Source organism: Phascolarctos cinereus, unplaced genomic scaffold, assembly GCF_003287225.1.
Source record: "Phascolarctos cinereus isolate Bilbo 61053 unplaced genomic scaffold, phaCin_HiC Scaffold_4;HRSCAF=312, whole genome shotgun sequence".
Lineage (NCBI taxonomy): Eukaryota > Metazoa > Chordata > Mammalia > Diprotodontia > Phascolarctidae > Phascolarctos > Phascolarctos cinereus.
In genome coordinates this window covers 90,105,288-90,124,529 of record NW_027555847.1, presented here as the reverse complement: position 1 = coordinate 90,124,529, position 19,242 = coordinate 90,105,288, and the positions used below count along the sequence as shown (strand labels likewise).

Below are 19,242 nucleotides of genomic sequence, written 5' to 3'. Positions count from 1 at the left end.
TAAACTGGGCATAGAAAGATGAAACTATGTGAAGAGAGGGGCAGGTCATTTTCTTTCTCTTGGTCCTAGTTTCCTCATCTGTAAAATGGAGGGATGCCATGAGGGGTTCAAGTAACACATGGAGTAAATGCTTTCCACTTAATTCAGTTCAAGAAAACTTTGCTTCATGGGAAGAGCCTTATAAACATGAGTCAGCTTAAAGTCTGTTGACATTGTTTGGGAATTTATTTTGAAAACAGTCGTGCCTGAAGAGCTTATTTTGATTAATCTTGTTAATATGTTATACCTGTGGTGCCTCAGTGCCAAGTTCAAGTTTGTAGAGCTTGTTAAGGTTCATCAGCGATGCTAGTGGTCTCCAAACTTTTGTGATCACACATCTCTGTCAATAAAAAATTTTTGTGTATGCAGTCCTCATGAATACACAAAATTATATATATACATATATATTATATATAGGTGCTTCTGTAATTAATGTATTATATACATTATAAAACAACAACAAAAATAGAAATATATATATATATATATATATATATATATATATATATATATAATATATATATATATATATATACATATTTTTGGTGAGGCAATCAGGGTTAAGTGACTTTCCCAGGGTCTCACAGCTAGGAAGTAGCAAGCTGTTTGAGGTCAGATTTGAACTCAGGTGTTCCTGACTCCAGGGCCAGTGCTCTATACACTATACCACCTAGCCATCATGTATTTTATAATTTCTATTGGATGAGTTAAAGATTCAATAAACAATTTTTAAAATGGTTTTGCTGCTTTATTTATTAAAGGTGCAAAAATCTTTTTTGCTCTCACTGAAAGAACCTAATTTTAATAATGATCGAATAGGCTTCCTTTAAAAAATTTTTTTAATTTATGGAATAAAATAAACATTTCCATAACATAGTACAATAAAAAAGGATGATTACACATGAAACTACAAATCTGCTATGCACAACTTGCTATTTCTTTCAAATATACAACAAAATTATCATGTAAATTTCTTTTTTTTCTTTCCTCTCCTCCCCCTAAGAGATGGCTACCATTAGACACAAATATCAATATCTATCTATCTATATATGTAAAATTATTCTATACATCCATTTGTCAGTTCTTTCTCTGGATGCAGATAGTGTCTTTCTTTATATATCCTTTATAGTTAATTTGGGTATTTGTAATAGCCAAAATAACTTATTCATTCAAAGTTGTTCTTAAAAGAATATTGCTATTACTATATACAACATTCTCCTGGTTCTGCTTATTTTGCTCTTCATTATTTCATTCAAAGCTTTCCATGTTTTTCTAAAATCATTGAGCTAATCATTTCTTAAAGCACAGTAGTATTTCCATCACAATCATATAGCACAACTTGTTTAGCTATTCTCCAATTGATAGGCATCTCTGCAATTTCCAGTTCTTTGACACTACAAATAGAGCTGCTATAAACATTTTAGGACATACAGGTTCTTTTCCTTCTTCCCTAAGCATCTTTGGAAATAGACCAAGTAGCGGTATTGCCAGGTCAAAGGGTATAGGTAGCTTAATAACTCTTTGGGTATAATTCCAGATTGCTGTCCAAAATGGTTGGATCAGTTCACAATTCCACCAACAATGAAACATTGTCCCAATTTTTCCACATCCTCTCCAACATTTGCCACTTTCCCCCTCTATCATTTTAGCCAGTCTGGTAGGTGTAAAATGATATTTCAAGGTTGTTGTTTTTTTTTCTAGGTTGTTTTAATTTGCATTTCTCTAATCAATGATTTAGAGCATTTTTTACATACGACTACAAGTTGTTCTGATTTCTTCTTTGGAAAACTGCCTGTTCATATCCTTTGACCATTTATCAATTGGGGAATGAATTGTATTCTTATAGATTGAATAAAGCTCTCTATATATTTTAGATAAGAGACCTTTACCTGATAAACCGTCTATAAAAATTTTTCCCCAAATTTTCTGCTTTCTTTCTGATCTTGGCAACATCTGTTTTAATAGCACAAAACCTTTTTAATTTAATGTAATCAAAATTATCCATTTTACACCTAACTTTGCTCTTTATCTCTTGTTTATTTGTAAATTGTTTGCCTATCCATAAGTCTGTTAAGTAATACATTCCATGTTCTTTTAATTTCCTTGTAAAATCTCTCTTTATATCTAGGTCATGTATGCATTTGGACCGTATCTTGGTAAATGGTATAGGATATTGGGTCTATGCCCATTTTTCCCCATACTGCTTTCCAGTTTTCCCAACAATTTTTACTAAATGATGACTTTTCATCCTGAAATCTTAAGTCTTTATACTTCTGAAATACAAGGTTATTATGTTTATTTGCTGCTGTAAATTGTATATCTACTCTATTCCATTGATCTACTTTTCTGTTTCTCAGCCAGTGCCAGATAGTTTTGATAATTACTGTCTTACAATATAGTTTAAGATCTGGTACTGCTAAACCTCCTTCCTTTACTTTTTAAAAATTATTTCCTTTGCAACCAGGAGAACGTTGTACACAGTAACAGCCACCTTGTGCAATGACTAACCTTGATAGACTTAGCTCTTCTCAGCAATGCAAGGATCTAAGACATCACATGATGGAAAATGCTACCCACATCCAAAGAAAGAACTATGGAGTTTGAATGCAGATCAAAACATAGTATTTACTATTTTTTTCTTCTGTGTTGTTTCGTTTCTTCTTTCTTGTGGTTCCTTCTATTTGTTCTAATTCTTCCTTATAACATAACTAACATGAAAATGTGTTTAATAGGAATGTATACATATAGCCTATATCATCTTGGGGAGGGAGGTGGTGAGCCAGGGGGAGAAAAATTTAAAACTCAAAATTTTATGGAAGTGATTGTTGATAAATCAAAATAAATTAATAAAAAAAATGAAACAAACAAACAAAGAATACAAGTCATTCCCCAATTGAGAAATGGTCAAAGGATATGAACAGGCAGTTCTCAGATGAAGAAATTAAAGCTGTCTATAGTCATATGAAAAAATGCTCTAAATCACTATTGATTAGAGAAGTGCAAATCAAAATGACCCTGAGGTACCACATCACACCTATCAAATTGACTAACATGACAAAACAGGAAAATGATAAATGTTGGAGAAGATATGGGAAAACTGGAACACTAATGCATTGTTGGTGGAGTTGTGAAACGATCCAACCATTTTGGAGAGCAACTTGGAACTATGCCCAAAGGGCTATCAAAACATGCATACCCTTTGACCCAGCAATAGCAGTTCTAGGGCTGTATCCCAAAGAGATCATACAAATAGGAAAAGGACCCACATGCACAAAAATATTTGTAGTAGCTCTTTTTGTGGTGGCAAAGAATTGGAAATTGAGAGGATGCCCATCAATTGGGGAATGGCTGAACAAGTTGTGGTAGATGAATATAATGGAATACTACTGTGCTATAAGACTCGATGAGCAAGGGGCAGCTAGGTAGAGCAGTGGATAGAGCACTGGCCCTTGAGTCAGGAAGACTTGTGTTCAAATCCAGCCTTGACACTTACTAGCTGTGTTACCATGGGCAAGTCACTTAACTCCAATTGCCTTGCAAAAATAAAAAAGAGATGAGCAAGCAGACTTCAGAAAAAACCTGGAAAGACTTATATGGACTGATGCTGAGTGAGGTGAGCAAAACCAGGAGAATGTTGTATACAATAACAGCCATGTTGTGCTATGACTAGCCTTGATAGACTTAGCTCTTCCCAGCAATACAAGGATCTAAGACTTCTCCAAAGGTCTCATGATGGAAAATGCTATCCACATCCAAAGAAAGAACTATCGAGTTTGAATGCAAATCGGTGTATACTATTTGCTCTTTTTTTTTTGTTCTGTTTTGTTTTATTTCTTCTTTCTTATGGCTCCTCCTATTGGTTCTAATTCTTCCTTACAACATGACTAATGTGAAAATGTGTTTAATAGGAATGTATATGTATAGCCTATATCAGATTGCATGTCGTCTTGGGGAGGGAGGCAGGGGCAGAAAATTTAGAACTCAAAAGCTTATGGAAGTGAAGTTGAAGACTAAAAAAAATTAATTAATTTTTTTTAAAAAAGAGACTTTTTAAGTCACTTGTTCATTTTGTGAGGGTTCGTTCATTTAAAGCTACATAATATAATCTGCATATCCACTTAACCAGACACACTTGAGCTGCAGTATATCACAGGCTGCCATTGTCAGCCCTTCTTTTGCATTGTGGAACTCCCACTGTTCCCTCCCAGTGCTTTATATAACACGGATGTCACTATATCACAGGTGGATTGATTGAGGGTTCCAGGGCCAATCCACATATTAAATATTAGTAAATCTTAATTTCTTTTTAGTAAGCTAAAAATGAATATAAATGGGACTAACTTTTCTTTTTCCAGCACCAGCAAAGAATTTTTTTGTGTGTGTTCCTACTAGGTTGTATGCATCAGACTTTGGAGACTACTGATCTATAAAACTTCTCCATGAATTTCCTTTTTTTTCTTCTGAAACTTCCCTTTCCAGTCAGAATTAATCACATAGTATGATCACAAAGGGAAAGTATACTTACAGTTTAATGAAGGATATAAAACAAGAGATAAGAATCAAGCAGTAAACAGACTTCCCATGCATTTTTCAAACCATGACCTTTCAGATGTCATGAGAATGAAAGCTGTACATACCTTCGCCTATCAGCGTAGCACCATAACAGAACAGAATAGGAAAAAGATTTATGAGTCCCCTCTCTCAGCACTCCCTGAAGAACTCTGATCACCCATCACCTCAGACATCCAATTCTGCATCTTTAGGTCTAAAAGTCATGTCTCTGCACCACAACTTCAAAGCTTTGAAATCTTGCAACCAAGGTTTTGAAGGCATGGAAACTATAACTAGGAGGATGTCTGTAACTGCTGCTGGAAGCAGAGAGGAATCCTCCTGTCAGTGGCAGGAGTTATTTAGAGTTGGGAGTGGGGAGAGGCTGCACCTTCCTGGATCCACAACTGTTTTCTCTCTCTCCTGGTGCCCATTTGCAACTTCCTACATCTTGTCTTTCTCTTGAGAGTTTGCACTTAACTTCCCACCCCCACCCTCCCAAGATGCTGAAAGTTTTCCTCTCTAAACAGAGTCCACTCTGAACAGTATTAGCATGGGCTATGCAGTGATGCACAGGTTTGGGCATGGGGGTGGTGGTTACCTGAGAGAACATGCTCCCTCTACATAACCTAAGTCCATCTTAAGGTCAGCAGATCTCCTAGGTTGCCTTGTTTGGCCAATTGCCTATTTGTAGTGTGGGTCCCATGGAATGAACTCCTCACAAAATGTTTCACCTATTGAAGCTTTTATACAGAATAATCATCATCCCTATTCCTATAGTAGTGGAGAAGGAAATGGCCAACCACTCCAGTATCTTGGCCAAGAAAACCCAAAGGGGGTCACAGAGAGAGAGTCAGACATGACTGAAAGGACTGAACAACAAATTCCCATGGTGCTCTAAGTCTAAATTTATAATGAATTTTCCTCACCACAAGCTTCTTTTTAGGTGTTATCTTCTTTCATTAGAATGTAAGCCCGTTGAAAGCAGGGACCGTCTCTGCAACAAAAGGAGGAAGGCACATTTTCTTACCTCTTCTATGAGGCCATGTTTTGACTTGGTTACAGTGTTTTGGAGGGTTTTTTTTAAAATTTACATTATTATAGGAGTGGTTTTCCCAGTTCTGCTTGCTTCACCTTGCAAGGTCATAAAGTCTGAATTCTCCACCTTTGTCATTTCTTACAATGCAATAACATTCCATGACATTTGTTATCCAGAGCTCAAGTCTGGGATTTGAATAATGCTCTTCCTCTATATTGGAGAACAGAATGACTACTAAGTGTTCCATAAGTGCTGAGAACTATTCTAGCCACATTTACACAGACTCATGTGGATGGACACATAACCTACATAGGCCACACACATGCACTTTAGACATTCACATGCCACAATTTGTTCAGCCATTCCACAGCCTAAAGGGCCCCACTTTATTTCCAGAGTTGTGCTGCTATGAATATTTTGGTATACAAGAAACATATCTTTCTGACATTAACCTCATTAGTAATAATCATAATCTAACTAACATAAACTAACATTTATATAGCACCTACAGTACGCCAAGCACTCTGTTAAGTGCTTTCATAAAGATCATCTCTTTTGATCTTCACAACAAGATGGGAGGTAGAAGCTATTATCATCCCTCTTTTGCAGATTCCTAAGGGCATATATATAGCAATGAACTATTTGAATCAAAAGGTACACACAATTTAATAACCTTTCTCACGTAATTTTCAAATAGTTTTCTAGAATGTCAACCCTTTTATTTTATAATTGAAGAAGATGAAGCTCAGAGAGGAAAGTGGGTAGCTCGAAATCATTTAGGGAGTACATAGCACAGCTAGAACTTGAAGCCAAGTTTTCTGACTCCAAATCCAGGGTTGTTTCCACCATACAGGTGGATTCAAGGATGTGGACTGTGGCCCTCCTTGGAGCCCAGACTTACCACAAAGGGTCTGAGAGTCCATACCATGTATTGTCATTTTGTTATGACCTGTTTCCTTAGTCAATGGATGTTAACAATATATCTATTATTACATGAAGGTTTGTCAGTGTTTTTGTGGTTGTTAAAAAAGGGTTCTTATATCTAAAGAATTTGGGAGCCACTGCACCAAAACCTATACAGCAGTTAAGAAATGGCAGGACCAGGATTCAAATCCAGATCTCCTGTTTCTGAGGTTGATAATTTTGACTACAACAGGTCAACATGATGTTTGGTGGAAGGTTCTGGTTGTGAAGGAGCTCTATCTAGAGAGAATTGGGTTCAAAACCCACAACTACTACCTATGCCTGGTGACCTTGGGCAAGTCACTTATACTTTCTCCTAGTACTCTCACTTGTGAAATGAGGAAGTTGGACTCAATGAGCTCTAAATTCCATGATCCTGTAAGCTTTCTCCCCGACTGTCAGTGCTAGTCATTTCTTCTTGGGTTGTGGAATAACTGTTGGAATAACTGGTCTGGGAGGGATGGGCAGCAGAGGACTCCCTAGATCTCTTGAAGATGGCTTCTAGAACCTTTTTGAGATGCTTCCTGAGCCGATGGTGGACAAAGAGATAGAGGAAAGGGGAGAGACAGCAGTGAGTGAAAGCGATGCTCTCTGTCACCTGGAGAGCATAGTCCAGACGCTTGCTGACCTCACAGCCCTCAAGGACCTGTAAGTCCTGCAATGAGTGCAGGAACAGGGTGATATTGTAGGGACACCACAGTACAAAGAAGGCCACCACCAGTGCTGCGGCTGCCCACAGGGCTCGGCCCCTCCCCCGAGGTCTTAGGACTGTGAGGATGTAGCCTATTCGGGTGTAGAAGAAGACCATGGCAAAAAGCGGGAGGATAAATCCTAGAATACTCTGCTTAAAGCGAAGAAGCACCTTCCATAGAGGCCCATTGTCTCCAAAGTCCAGATGACAACTCTGCATACCACCAGTGCCTTCTTGCACTCGAGCAAAGACCAGGTCAGGGATCGAAAGCACCAGGGCCACCGTCCACACCCCACCTGAAAGGAGCCAGCTCTTTGCTGGCGTCCACGGGTGATGGTGGGTCTGAGCATGGACGACATCCAGATACTTGTCCAGACTCATGCAACTGAGAAAGAAGATGCTGCTGTAGAAGCCAGCAGTGTAAAGGGTACATATGATTTTGCAGAGGACTTCCCCAAAGACCCAATGCCAGGCTACAGAGGCCCCCCAGAAAGGCAAGGTCACCACGAAGAGGAGGTTAGAAACAACCAGGTTCAGCAGGTATACCTCAGTTACCTGTCTTCTACGAGCAGAGTAAAGGAGGACAGTGAGGAAGAAAAGGTTTCCACTCAGGCCCAGGACAAACACTAGGGAATAGAAGATAGGCAGGAACATTTGGCCAAAGGACAAGATGGCCTCCTTCCTACAGACCGTACTCAGGAAATTATCAAGGTAGTAATAGTCATAGATGCTGGTGTTTTCAAGGCTAGTCGATGTAGATGAGGCAGGAGGCAAGGTGGCTGTCATGTTGGAGAAAAACCTGATTTTCTCTGTGAGCTGCAAAACCAAAAGGAAAAAATTTAGTTTAGGCAAAGTATACTCAATATTCCATTCAACAAACATATACTTTTATGAAAGAAACAGATATAACATATACGGGAAATTCAATTATTCACATACGTTCAGAGGATAGTTTTACAGAGAAGAAAGCTGAGACTCAGACAAGGGAACTGGTTGAGATTCTCCCAGCAACAATGCTACATTTAAATATGAACTTGATGGGGCCAATGCTATATAAAAGCTTTATTAAGTCTGAACCTGTTCTCCAAGCATCTGAAGTGTTACAGGAGAAAGTGAACCCCTAAGGCGTTAGGGGTGTTGGGTGGGAGGAAAATGTTGACACTTTTGTTATTACTCTATCTTCAAAGGAAATATCCCTTGATAAAAGCTAATTTCACGTAGGTAGTGAACTGAGGTTAGCACCTAACAGTGGAGATGAAGAGAAGAACATCTCTTGAAGACACCTCCTAGATTTCTGAGGGGAAGGTATAACCAGCTTCACTGTGGGAGAAGGAGGCCAAAGGCCGTAGCAGCTACATATCTAGCCTTAGCATCTCTTCTGAACTCCAGACGCACATCACCTCTCCAACCAGATAACCCACAGACATACCAAACTCACACACCCAACACAGAGTGGAGTATCTTAACCTAAAACTGTCCCTCCTTCAAAGTCTTCTGTCTGTGTTGAAGGCGCCTCCCAAGCATGCAGGCTTGCCACCTTGCAGTCATCCGTGACTCTTCCCTCTCCCGTCGTCCCTATGTCCAATCTGTAATTTTTCCTGGTCAGTTTTAGTCTACCGCCTCTCTCTCATTCATCTTTTTCTTTCTGCACACACCTAGCCACGCCCCTAGTACAGGTCCTCTTCACCTCTCACTTGGATTATTGCCACATCCTCCCAATTTATCTCCTCGTTTTCAGTCTTGACCTTCTCCCGTCTTTCCTCCACACTGCCGCCAAAAGAATCTTCCCAAAGCCCAAGTCTGACCATGTCATTCCACTGCTCAAGAACATTCCATGCTTCCTTCTGGCCTCTCATTGTAAAACAAAACAAAACAAAAAACCAAAAAAACTCTGTCCTCAGAGTGCTCTGTAAGACCCTTCAGGATTTAGCACTGGCCTACGCTGCCAGGCATATTTCACATTCCTTCTCCTGCTAGCCAAACGGCTCTACCTGCTATTATGCAAATGTGGCTTTCCATTTCCCTCCTTTCTTCAAGTGTGACATCATCTTCACGGATGCAATGCACTTCTTTGCCTCCACCTCTTCTCCGACTTCTTTTAGGTCTCAGCTTGCATGCCGTGTCTTGTAAGAGATCTTTCTTGATTCCCTTAATTATTAGGGCTCTCTCCTTCCTTTAATGATCATGAATGAGCACCTTCTGTTTACATGCTGTATCTTCCGCCAAGGACAGCAGAAGTTGCCTCATCTTTTAATACTTGGCAAGTACCACCGTGGGGACATAGTAGGTGCTGACAGAAAGAGTGTTACTATAATGACAGAAAAATTGCCAATACCAAAGGTAGCATTACCTGCAATCCCCTCTTAATGATGCTAGTAATGTCGGCATTTCAGTGATGTCCTTGTATTCTTACTCTTAAGAGATTTACTTTTCATTAGGTTGAACTAAACTACACCCTGAGTTCCCACCCTAGGATCTTACCTTGTAAAGGAACCTAGCTTGAGCTGGATCTCAGCTCTTAATGTCTTTGTCCTCTTCATTGAGATTCATGGCAAGCTAGATCATGAAGGGTAAATTAACCAGAATGAGTGTGTTTGCCTTGCTCGGATTGCCAAGGGCAGCTGGCATCTGGTGCTACTTAATGTGACCTCCTCCCTCTTCCCTCCGAATAACAGATTTGCCACCCTGTTATTTTGATTAAAGATGCTTTATTCCTCCACTCATGAGTTTGATTTATTTCAGGACTTGACATTAAATGGTGGCAGCACTGGTTGGATTCATTGACGATTATGTCTTCCATGGTCCCAGAAGTGAGCTTCTGGATGCTCTGGTACCAGCACTAACCCCTTGTGCCTGTCAGGATCCTCATGCCAAGACCACCCCTCTCTTTTCACTCCTCTCTTTTCTTAATATTAGGAGATACCCTATTTTCCAGAGTTAAGGCCCAGCAAGCAAGCTGTGCCCTGAGGTTGGCATAACAACAATCCTTTGCACTCACCCTCTGGCAGAACTCTGCTGCAGCTAAATCACAGAATTGGCTCAAGCCAGCCCCCAGTAGTCTCTGAGCTCAGACGAGCACCTGCAGGAACCATGTTCTGGTCATTAAGTCCTGCTATGAATAGACTTTTTCCACTAGGCAAACTTGTCTCTTTTTTGCTTTAACCCTCTCATTGCTATGGCTACACCTCACTGTCTGGCTCTTTGTCTAGCCATGACTATGTGTATCAAAGCTTAGCCTTGCTGCTTTGGTTCTGCCTGGTCCTAAAAGCAGACCCTGGCATATGTGTCTAGTTTCTCTCCTCCAATGGAATAATGCTTTTTGCTTATAACCATTGTTAGCTCTTTGTTTTTATTTTATTTTATTTTATTTTTCAGAGTTTAACAGTTGTTGCATAACCTCTGTGGCTCTTTGGTCATTTATTTTCTGGGTTTGACATGCCCAATCCCTATGCCTCGTTGGACCAGTAAGCACCTAATCACACTTGAATCCAGACTCCCATCATTTTCAGTTGAGTTACCTCTTTAATTGAGAACTGGTAAAGACCCATAGGCAATCAATTTGAGGTCTACTTCACCTGGCCCCCTAAAAGGAACTGCAGCTGGTCAGATGGCTTCACGGTATGGCTTGGATATTTGTAAGTTTTAGGAACACTGGCAGTCATTGACAAATCTGATCCCCAAAACTGCTGTCCCCAGTGGGGTTTATTTGATAGAGATAAAACTAGTTACTTAAAAATGTCCCTCAATAAAGCAAGGTCAAAAACCAAACACCCTGAGTGGGACTCATTTAACCAATGGTTGTTAGAAATCATTAAGAGGGAAGCCGAATCTAGGCTTTCATCCCTTCAAGAAAACATTACAAAAAAATTCAAAATTTAAAAGGAGGCTAAATCTAAAATATTTCTCCTCCATGAAGGATTAAGCCAATTGGAATCTCAAAAGAAGAAAAATGAAAACCAAAACAGAGTCTCTCAGATGATGTGAAGGACCCAAGGGAGAAGCTCAATAATTTCTATGTTAGCCATGCATATATGCATATGTCTGTATCCCAGAATTTGACCTAAAAAAGGACTTTCTTGAATACACACATTAAGTTATTTTTAAGATAGCTGCAGCCCTTGTTCCATTTTTGTGACATGTTAAATATAGTATATGTATTTCTGTACATGTGACTGGAGACAGTAACCCAAACTAAGAGTAGGGTCCCGTCGGTTATCAGCCCTGTGTTTGTTGATATGTTCTTCTGTTTGCTTTTCAAATACCTGCTTAGCAGAGAGTTCAGCAGGGTGATGGCCTGGGATGGGGAACATTCAGCCTCAAAGTCACACATTGCCCTCTAGGTCCTCAGCCTTTGAAGGCCACATGTGACCTTAAGGCCACAGGTTCCCCATCCCTGGACTAAACTGTGTTCTTTTTGTTAATGTCATCTCTGTTTAAAATCAAACTAGCCTTTTCCTGAAGCCCCCTTTTCACTTGTTTCTCTGTGCCTGTGTGGTTCTCAGAGCCTATGTGAATGTAATTGTGTGTACCCCTGTTAACCACTCTGGGAAACTCTGAGCTTTCAAAAGAGAGCTGTCTTTTCCCTTTACTTCTCTGATCAAGTTTGGAAGTGTAAGGATTGGATTGACAAGAGAAAAATAAACTTGTAAGGAAGTGTCTGAAATTTTACTTGGGAGTTTTGAAAATTAAAGTGAAGTAGGAATCAATTTAGGAATAATTTTTGAATTGGTGTGTATTTTGAACTTAGAAATTTTGCTGAAAATTATATGAGACTCCTACTCAGTTTTATAACAGATTCAGATTTATTATTTCATGGCTAAGAAGAAAGGAGACCTTCAGATGTAGCATCCCCTCCCACCCCATTCTTGTGTCCTATACCTTTAATTTTTAGTCTTAATTGAGATTTTTTTTTATTGAACCTATTTTCACATTAGTCATGTTGTAAAGAAGAATTAGAAACAATGGGAAAAACCACGAGAAAGAAGAAACAAACAAAAAAAAGAAAAAAGAGCAAACAGTATGCTTCAATCTGCATTCAGACTCCATAGTTCTTTCTCTGGATGTGGATAGCATTTTCCATCATGAGTCTTTTGGAGTTGTCTTAGATCCTTGTATTGCTGAGAAGGGCTAAGTCTATCGAAGTTAGTCATCACACACTGTGGCTGTTACTGTGTACAATGTTCTCCTAGTTCTCCCCAGATAGGAAGGCCCTGGGCAGTGCTGAGAAAGGAGGGTATTCAGAAGCCAGCAGCAGCAGTGGTGTGGCTCAGACCCCAAACTCAGAGCAGGAGCTCAATCTCAGCTTCCAGCTTTTTTCTTTGTGAAATGCGAACAAAAATCTTTGTACTACCTAACTCACAGTTGTGAGAAAGGACCTTTGTAAACCCAAAAGCTTTACAGAAATGGTAAGTCTTTTTCATCTTTGTGTAAGGGACTGCTCCTTTCATACATAAGATGTCTGTTGAAAGGGGCAGAAAATGAACTGTTGGGTGATGAAAAAGAGTTAAAGCAACTTGCCCCTTTTGTAGGTGAACAGTTTGGTTGTGAAAAGAGGAAGAGAATAACTTGTTGATAGAAACCCCCCCCCCAATGAAATTCAAGTGTTAACAGTTATAATTTTCAGATTAAAAATGTGGGGACAGGCCAATTGGTAGGAGGACCAAATACAAAGAGGCCCTGTTTGAGGACAGAGAAAGGCTGCAGGGACCTGACTGTGGTCCATAAGTTCATTTGTTTGTTTGCTTAGTATTTTATTTTTCCCTAGTTGCATGTAAAAAACATTTTTAACACTTTTAAAGCTCTGAGTTCCAAATTCTCTCCCTTCCTCTCTCCCCAAACCCCTTATTGAGAAAGCAAGCAATTCAATATAAGTTATACATGTGTAGTCATATAAAACATATTGCCATATTAGTCACGTTGTGAAAGAAAACACAAATAAAACTCAAGAAAAATAAAGTAAAAAAGTATGCTTCAACCTGTATTCAGACACCTTTAGTATTGCTGAGAATAGCTAAGTCATTCACAGCTGATCATCTTACAATATTGCCGTCACTTTGTACACAGTACGTATGTCACTTTGCATCAGCTTCTGTAAGTCTTTCCAAGGTTTTTCTGAGAGCATCCTGCTCATCATTTCTTATAGCATAATAGTACTCCATTAATATTATATACCACAACTTGTTCATTTCCCAATTGATGGGTATCCCCTCAATTTCCAATTCTTTGACACCAGAAAAGAGCTGCTATAAATATTTTTGTACGGGGGGGAAGCTAGGTGGTGCAGTGCATAGAGCACTGGCCCTCGAGTCAGGAAGACCTGAGTTCAAATTTGGCCTCAAACACATAGCACTTACTGGCTATGTGATCCTGGGCAAGTCACTTACCCCTTTGCCCAGCCTAAATAAATAAATATTTTTGTACATATAGGTCCTTTTCCTTTTTTTTTTTTTTTATCTCTTTTTGGATACTGACCTAGTAGTGATATTTCTAGGTCAAAGGGTAAGCATGGTTTTATAGACCTTTGGGCATAGTTCCAAATTGCTCTACAGAATGGCTGAATCAGTTCACAAGTCCACCAACAGTGCATTAATGTCTCATTTTCCCCACATTCCCGCTAACATTTGTCATTTTCCTTTTCTGTCCTATTAGCCAATCTAATAGGTATGAGGTAGTACCTCAGAATTGTTTTAATTTGCATTTCTCCAATCAATAGTGACTCAGAGCATTGCTTTGATTACTCCATCTGAAAACTGTTCATATCTTTTGATCATTTATCAATGGGGAAAAAGCTCTTATTTTTATAAATTTGACTCAGTTCTCTATATGTTTGAGAAATCAGGCCTTTATCAGAAAAATTTGCTTCTAAATTTTTTTTTCACAGTTACAATTGCTAACTGTATACTATTACCCCATTTACTCCCTCCTCAAAAGTGTTTTGCTTCTGACTACATTCCCTGCCCAATCTGCCCTCTCTTCTGTCACATCCCGCCCTTTCTGTTATCCTCTTCCCCTCCTATTTTCCTATATGGTAAAATAGACTTCTAAACTCAATTGAGTGTGTATGCCATTCCCTCTTTGAGCCAATTCCGATGAGAGTAAGATTCACTCACTCGCTCACCTCCCCCCATCTTCCCCTCCACTGCAAAAACTTTTTCTTGCCTCTTTTGTGTAAGATAATTTGCCCCATACTACCTTTCCTTTTCTCTTTCTCCCAGTACAATCCTCTCTCCCCCCTTCATTTTATTTTTTTTAGATATCATCCCTTCATATTCAACTCACACCTTCTGTCTATATATAATCCTTCTACCTGCCCTAATAATGAGAAAGTTCTTATGAATTACAAGTATCATCTTCCCATGTAGAAATGTACACAGTTCAATCTTATTAGGCCCCTTATGATTTCTATTTCCTGTTTATCTTTTTATGCTTTGTATAAGCCTTTAAAAAATTTTTGAAAATTTTTGTAGAGCTTGAGATGTTAAAATTCACAAAGTGGTGAGTAACATAACTGTAGACTACGCAAGATTAAATAAGGACAGTTGGTTTTGTAACTAAAAGAAAGGTGACTGAGCACCAGCAGGCTTTTACTTGAGCCACCGAAAGAGGGGAAGATGCCAGTAGAGGAATCAAATAACTGTAAGGCACTGAGCTTATTAGACAGTAGGAAGGAGTTAAGAATACAGGAAAGTCAGGTGACAGAAGGCTTCAGCTGCTGTACCGACTAGAGAAAGGCTACTGTTCACTGGAGGGAGCTGAATTCATCTTATTGCCTTCTGCTGCCACCTAGAGCTTGATAGAGAAATCTTTCAGAACTGGCTGTTTTCTACTGTCATCTCTGGTTAGACAGCAAGAAACAGAAGGGAAAAGACAGGCTTTCTAGTTGCTTTAAGAGTCCTAAAACTAATTAAAATGCAGCATCCTACGGAATAAAGAACTGGCTGGCATTTTCTGCATTGCCCAAAGAACCAACCTAAGAAGTTTTACTGAGCATTGTGCTTTGTTCTAAGAAAAAGAGGTGCTTGGACTGGAACCTTGATTTCATTGGAATTTGTCAAATACACACACAAAGATTTGGAATTGGTCAAATATAGATATACACACAAAAAATCTGACATAGAAATACATTCAACTCAACAGGGAAATAGGAGAGAACAGAGAGAAGAAAAAGGGAGTAAAAAGGAGGATAGATTCAGGGAGAGATTAGTTATAAGCAAAACAAACTATAAGCTCAGAGATGGGGGGATTATAAAGAGGTGTTTAAAAGGAGAGAAAGAAAGGATAAAAACAAGTGATAAAGTGGGAACAGGGAGCAAAAAAAGGAAAAAAGTAAAAATAAAGAACAGGACTGGGAAAGAAACACAATTAATGATCATAATTGTGAATATGAGTGGGATGAATTCACCCATAACATGGAAGAGGATAGCAGAATGGATTAGAAAGCAGAATCCCATAATATACTGTTTACATAAAACATTTTTGAGACATAAAGACTCACAGAGAGCTAAAATAAGTGGTCGGAGCAGTATGCAACTGAACTAAAAAAAAGCAGGTGTAACAATCATAATCTCAGAAAAGGCAAGAGTAAAAACAGGCTAAATGACAAGATAAAATTTGGCTGAAAATACTGAATTCATTTTGATACTTAGCACATCTATGCTGAAAGGCATAGCATCTAAATACTTAAAGGAAGAGTTAGATGAGTTACAGAGAAAAACAGTAAAATTATAATAGCGTATGTATGTGCTTTCAATGTATCCCCTTAAAGGCTAAACATATTTAATAACAACAACAAAAATAAGAAAGAAGTCAAGAATCTGAACAGAATTTTATAAAAGTTAGAAATAATAGAACTTTTGTCATTACAGAATTAGAATAGAAAGGAACATGCATGTTTCTCAGCTAATACATGGAGCCTTAGCAAAAACTGACCATGTATTTGGGCACAAAACTTCATGAACAAATGCAGAAAATCAGTAATATTAAACACATTCTTTAATATAAACACATCCCACATTTAAAATTGCATTCAACAAAAGACATCGAAGAATATCTTTTACAAAGTAACTGGTGACTAAATAACTTAACCCTAAGGAATTAGTAGATCAAATGATGAATCAGAGAAATAATAAATAATTTATTGAAATAACAACAATGAGAAAATATTCCAAATTTTTTTAGATGAAGGCAAAGCAGTTTTAAGGGGAAAAGTATATCTCCAGACACTTTCATCAGCAAAAGAGAGAAAAAGAGATCAACAAATTGGGCAAAAAACTAAAAAACCAACAAATTAGAAAATCCAGTTAAACACCAAAATAGAGAAGAAATCTTGAAAAATCAAGCAAAAGGATAAAATTGAAAACAAAAAACCCTATTAAATTAATTAATAAAACTAGGAATTTTTAAAAAAAATAGAGTAATTAGACAATTTGATTAAAAAGAAGAGCAAAACCAAATTGCTAGTATCAAAAGTAAAGGAGAATTTGCAACAAACGAAAAAGAAATAAAATGTATCATCAGAAATTATTTTGCTCAACTATATGCCAATAAAACTGAATAAAATGAAGGTACACAAATAGAAAATACCCAATTAACAGGACAAGAAATAGAAAACTTGAACAACCCAATCTCAGAAAAAGAAACTGAACAAGCATTAAATGGATTCTCAAAGGAGAAAACCCAAGACCAGGTAGATAGATATACAAGAGACTCTTACAAAATATTCCCAGAACAATTAATCCCAACATTGCACAAACTGTTTTTAAAAAATGGCAAAAAAAAAAGATCCTACCAAATTCCTTCTATGATGCATATATGGTCTTGACATCTAGCTGTTTTAAGAGAAGAAAAAGAAATTGAAGAAATAAAAACAGGCAATGAGGAAACAAAACTACCACTCTTTGCAGATGATATGATGGTTTACTTACAGAACCCTAGAGAATCAACTTAAAAATAATTGAAACAATTAACAACTTCAGCTAAGTTGCAGGATATAAAATAAACCCACATAAATCATCAACATTTCTATGTACTACCAACAAAACCCCACAGCAGATAATTCCATTTAAAATAACTGCAGACAATATTGTTGTTCATCTGTGTCTGACTCTTTAAGACCCCATTTGGGGTTTTCCGGGCAAAGATACTGGTGTGGTTTGCAATTTCCTTCTCCAGTTCATGTTACAGATGGGGAAACTGAGACAAACAGGGTTAAGTGACTTTCCTAGGGTCATACAGTCGCTAAGTGTCTGAGGCCAAATCTGAGCTTATGAAGATAAATCTTCCTGATTCCAAGCCCAATGTTCTAACCACTGTGCCACCTAGCTGCCCCTACAGACAACATAAAATACTTGGGAGTCTACCTGCCAAGATAAAACCAAGGATTATATGAACACAATTACAATACATGTTTTATACAAATAAAGACAGATCTAAACAATTGGAGAAATAGTAATTGCTCATCGGCAAGCTGAGCCAATAAAACAAAAATGACAATTCTACCTAAATTAATCTACTTATTCAGTGCTATACCAATCAAACTACCAAAGAATTATTTTATAGAGCTAGAAAAAAATAGTAACAAAATTCATCTGGAAGAACAAAAGGTCAAAAATATTAAAGGAATCAATAAAAAAAACTGTGAAGGAAGATGGTCTAGTAGTTTCAGATTTCAAACTATTTTACAAAACAGTAACCATCAAAACAATCTGGTACTGGCTAAGAAATAGAGTGGTAGACCAGTGGAATAGAATAAGTATATAATACACAGTAGTAAATGACCATAGTAATCTAGTGGTTCATAAACCCAAAGATCCAAGTTTTAGGGATAAGAATTTAACATTTGACAAAAATTGCTGAAAAAACTGGAAAGCAGTTTGGCAGAAACTAGGTATAGATCAACATCTCACACCATATGCCAAGATAAGGTCAAAATTGATCAATGATTTAGACATAAAGGGTGATATCATAGGTAAATTAGAGGAGCATGGGAAAATGTACCCATCAAGTCTATGAATAAGGGAAGATTTTATGACCCAAGAAAAGATAGAGAAGATTATGAGAAGTAAAATAAATAATTTTGATTACTTGAAATTAAAAAGTTTTTCCACAAACAAAACTAAGGCAGACAAAATTAGAAGGAAAATAGGAAACTGGGGGAAAATTTTTCACAACTTTCTCTGATAAAGGCCTCATTTCTCACATATATAGGGAAGTGAGCCAAATTTACAAAAATAAGAGCCATTCCCCAATTTATAAATGGTCAAAAGATATAAACAGGAAGTTTTCAGATGCAAGTATCAAAACTATCAATAGTCATATGAAAAAATGCTCTAAATCAGCACTGATTAGAGAAATACAAATTAAAACAACTCTCAGGTACTACCTCACACCTATCAGATTGGCTAACATGACAGAAAAGGAAAATGATAAATGTTGGAGGGGATGAGGAAAATTGGGACACTAATGCATTGTTGGTGGAGTTGAAAACTAGTCCAACTATTCTGGAGAACATTTTAGAACTATACCCAAAAGACTATAAAACTGTGCATATACTTTGACCCGGCAATACCACTACTAGGTTTGTATCCCAAGGAAATCAAAGAAAAAGGAACAGGACCTATTTGTACAAAAATTTTTGTAGCAGCTTTTTTTGTGGTGGCAGAGATTAGAAATTGAGGAGATGCTCATGAATTGGAGAATGGCTGAATAAGTAGTGGTATATGATTATGATGGAAAACCACTGTGCTATAAGAAATGACAAGTAGGGGCAGCTAGGTGGCTCAGTGGTGGCGTAGTGGACAGAGCACCAGCCCTGGAGCCAGGATGATCTGAGTTCAAACCTGACCTCAGACACATAACACTCACTAGCTGTGTGACTCTTGGCAAGTCACTTAACCATAATTGCCTCGGCCACGAAAGAAAGAAAGAAAGAAAGAAAAAGTGATGAGCAAGATGGTTTCAGAAA

General features: G+C 37.9%; 1 protein-coding gene across 2 annotated transcripts in view; it reads right to left on the bottom strand.

Annotated features, from left to right (window-relative positions):
- Positions 1–855: 855 nt before the first annotated feature.
- Positions 856–19,242, bottom strand: part of ACKR2 (atypical chemokine receptor 2) — a 39,641-nt gene continuing 21,254 nt past the window's right edge. For both annotated transcript variants that reach the window (XM_078152415.1, XM_020999307.2), the window contains exon 2: positions 856–8,096. In XM_078152415.1, the coding sequence (XP_078008541.1) occupies positions 6,951–8,096 (1,146 nt within the window). In that variant the 3' untranslated portion in view covers positions 856–6,950. The remainder of the gene's footprint in view (positions 8,097–19,242) is intronic.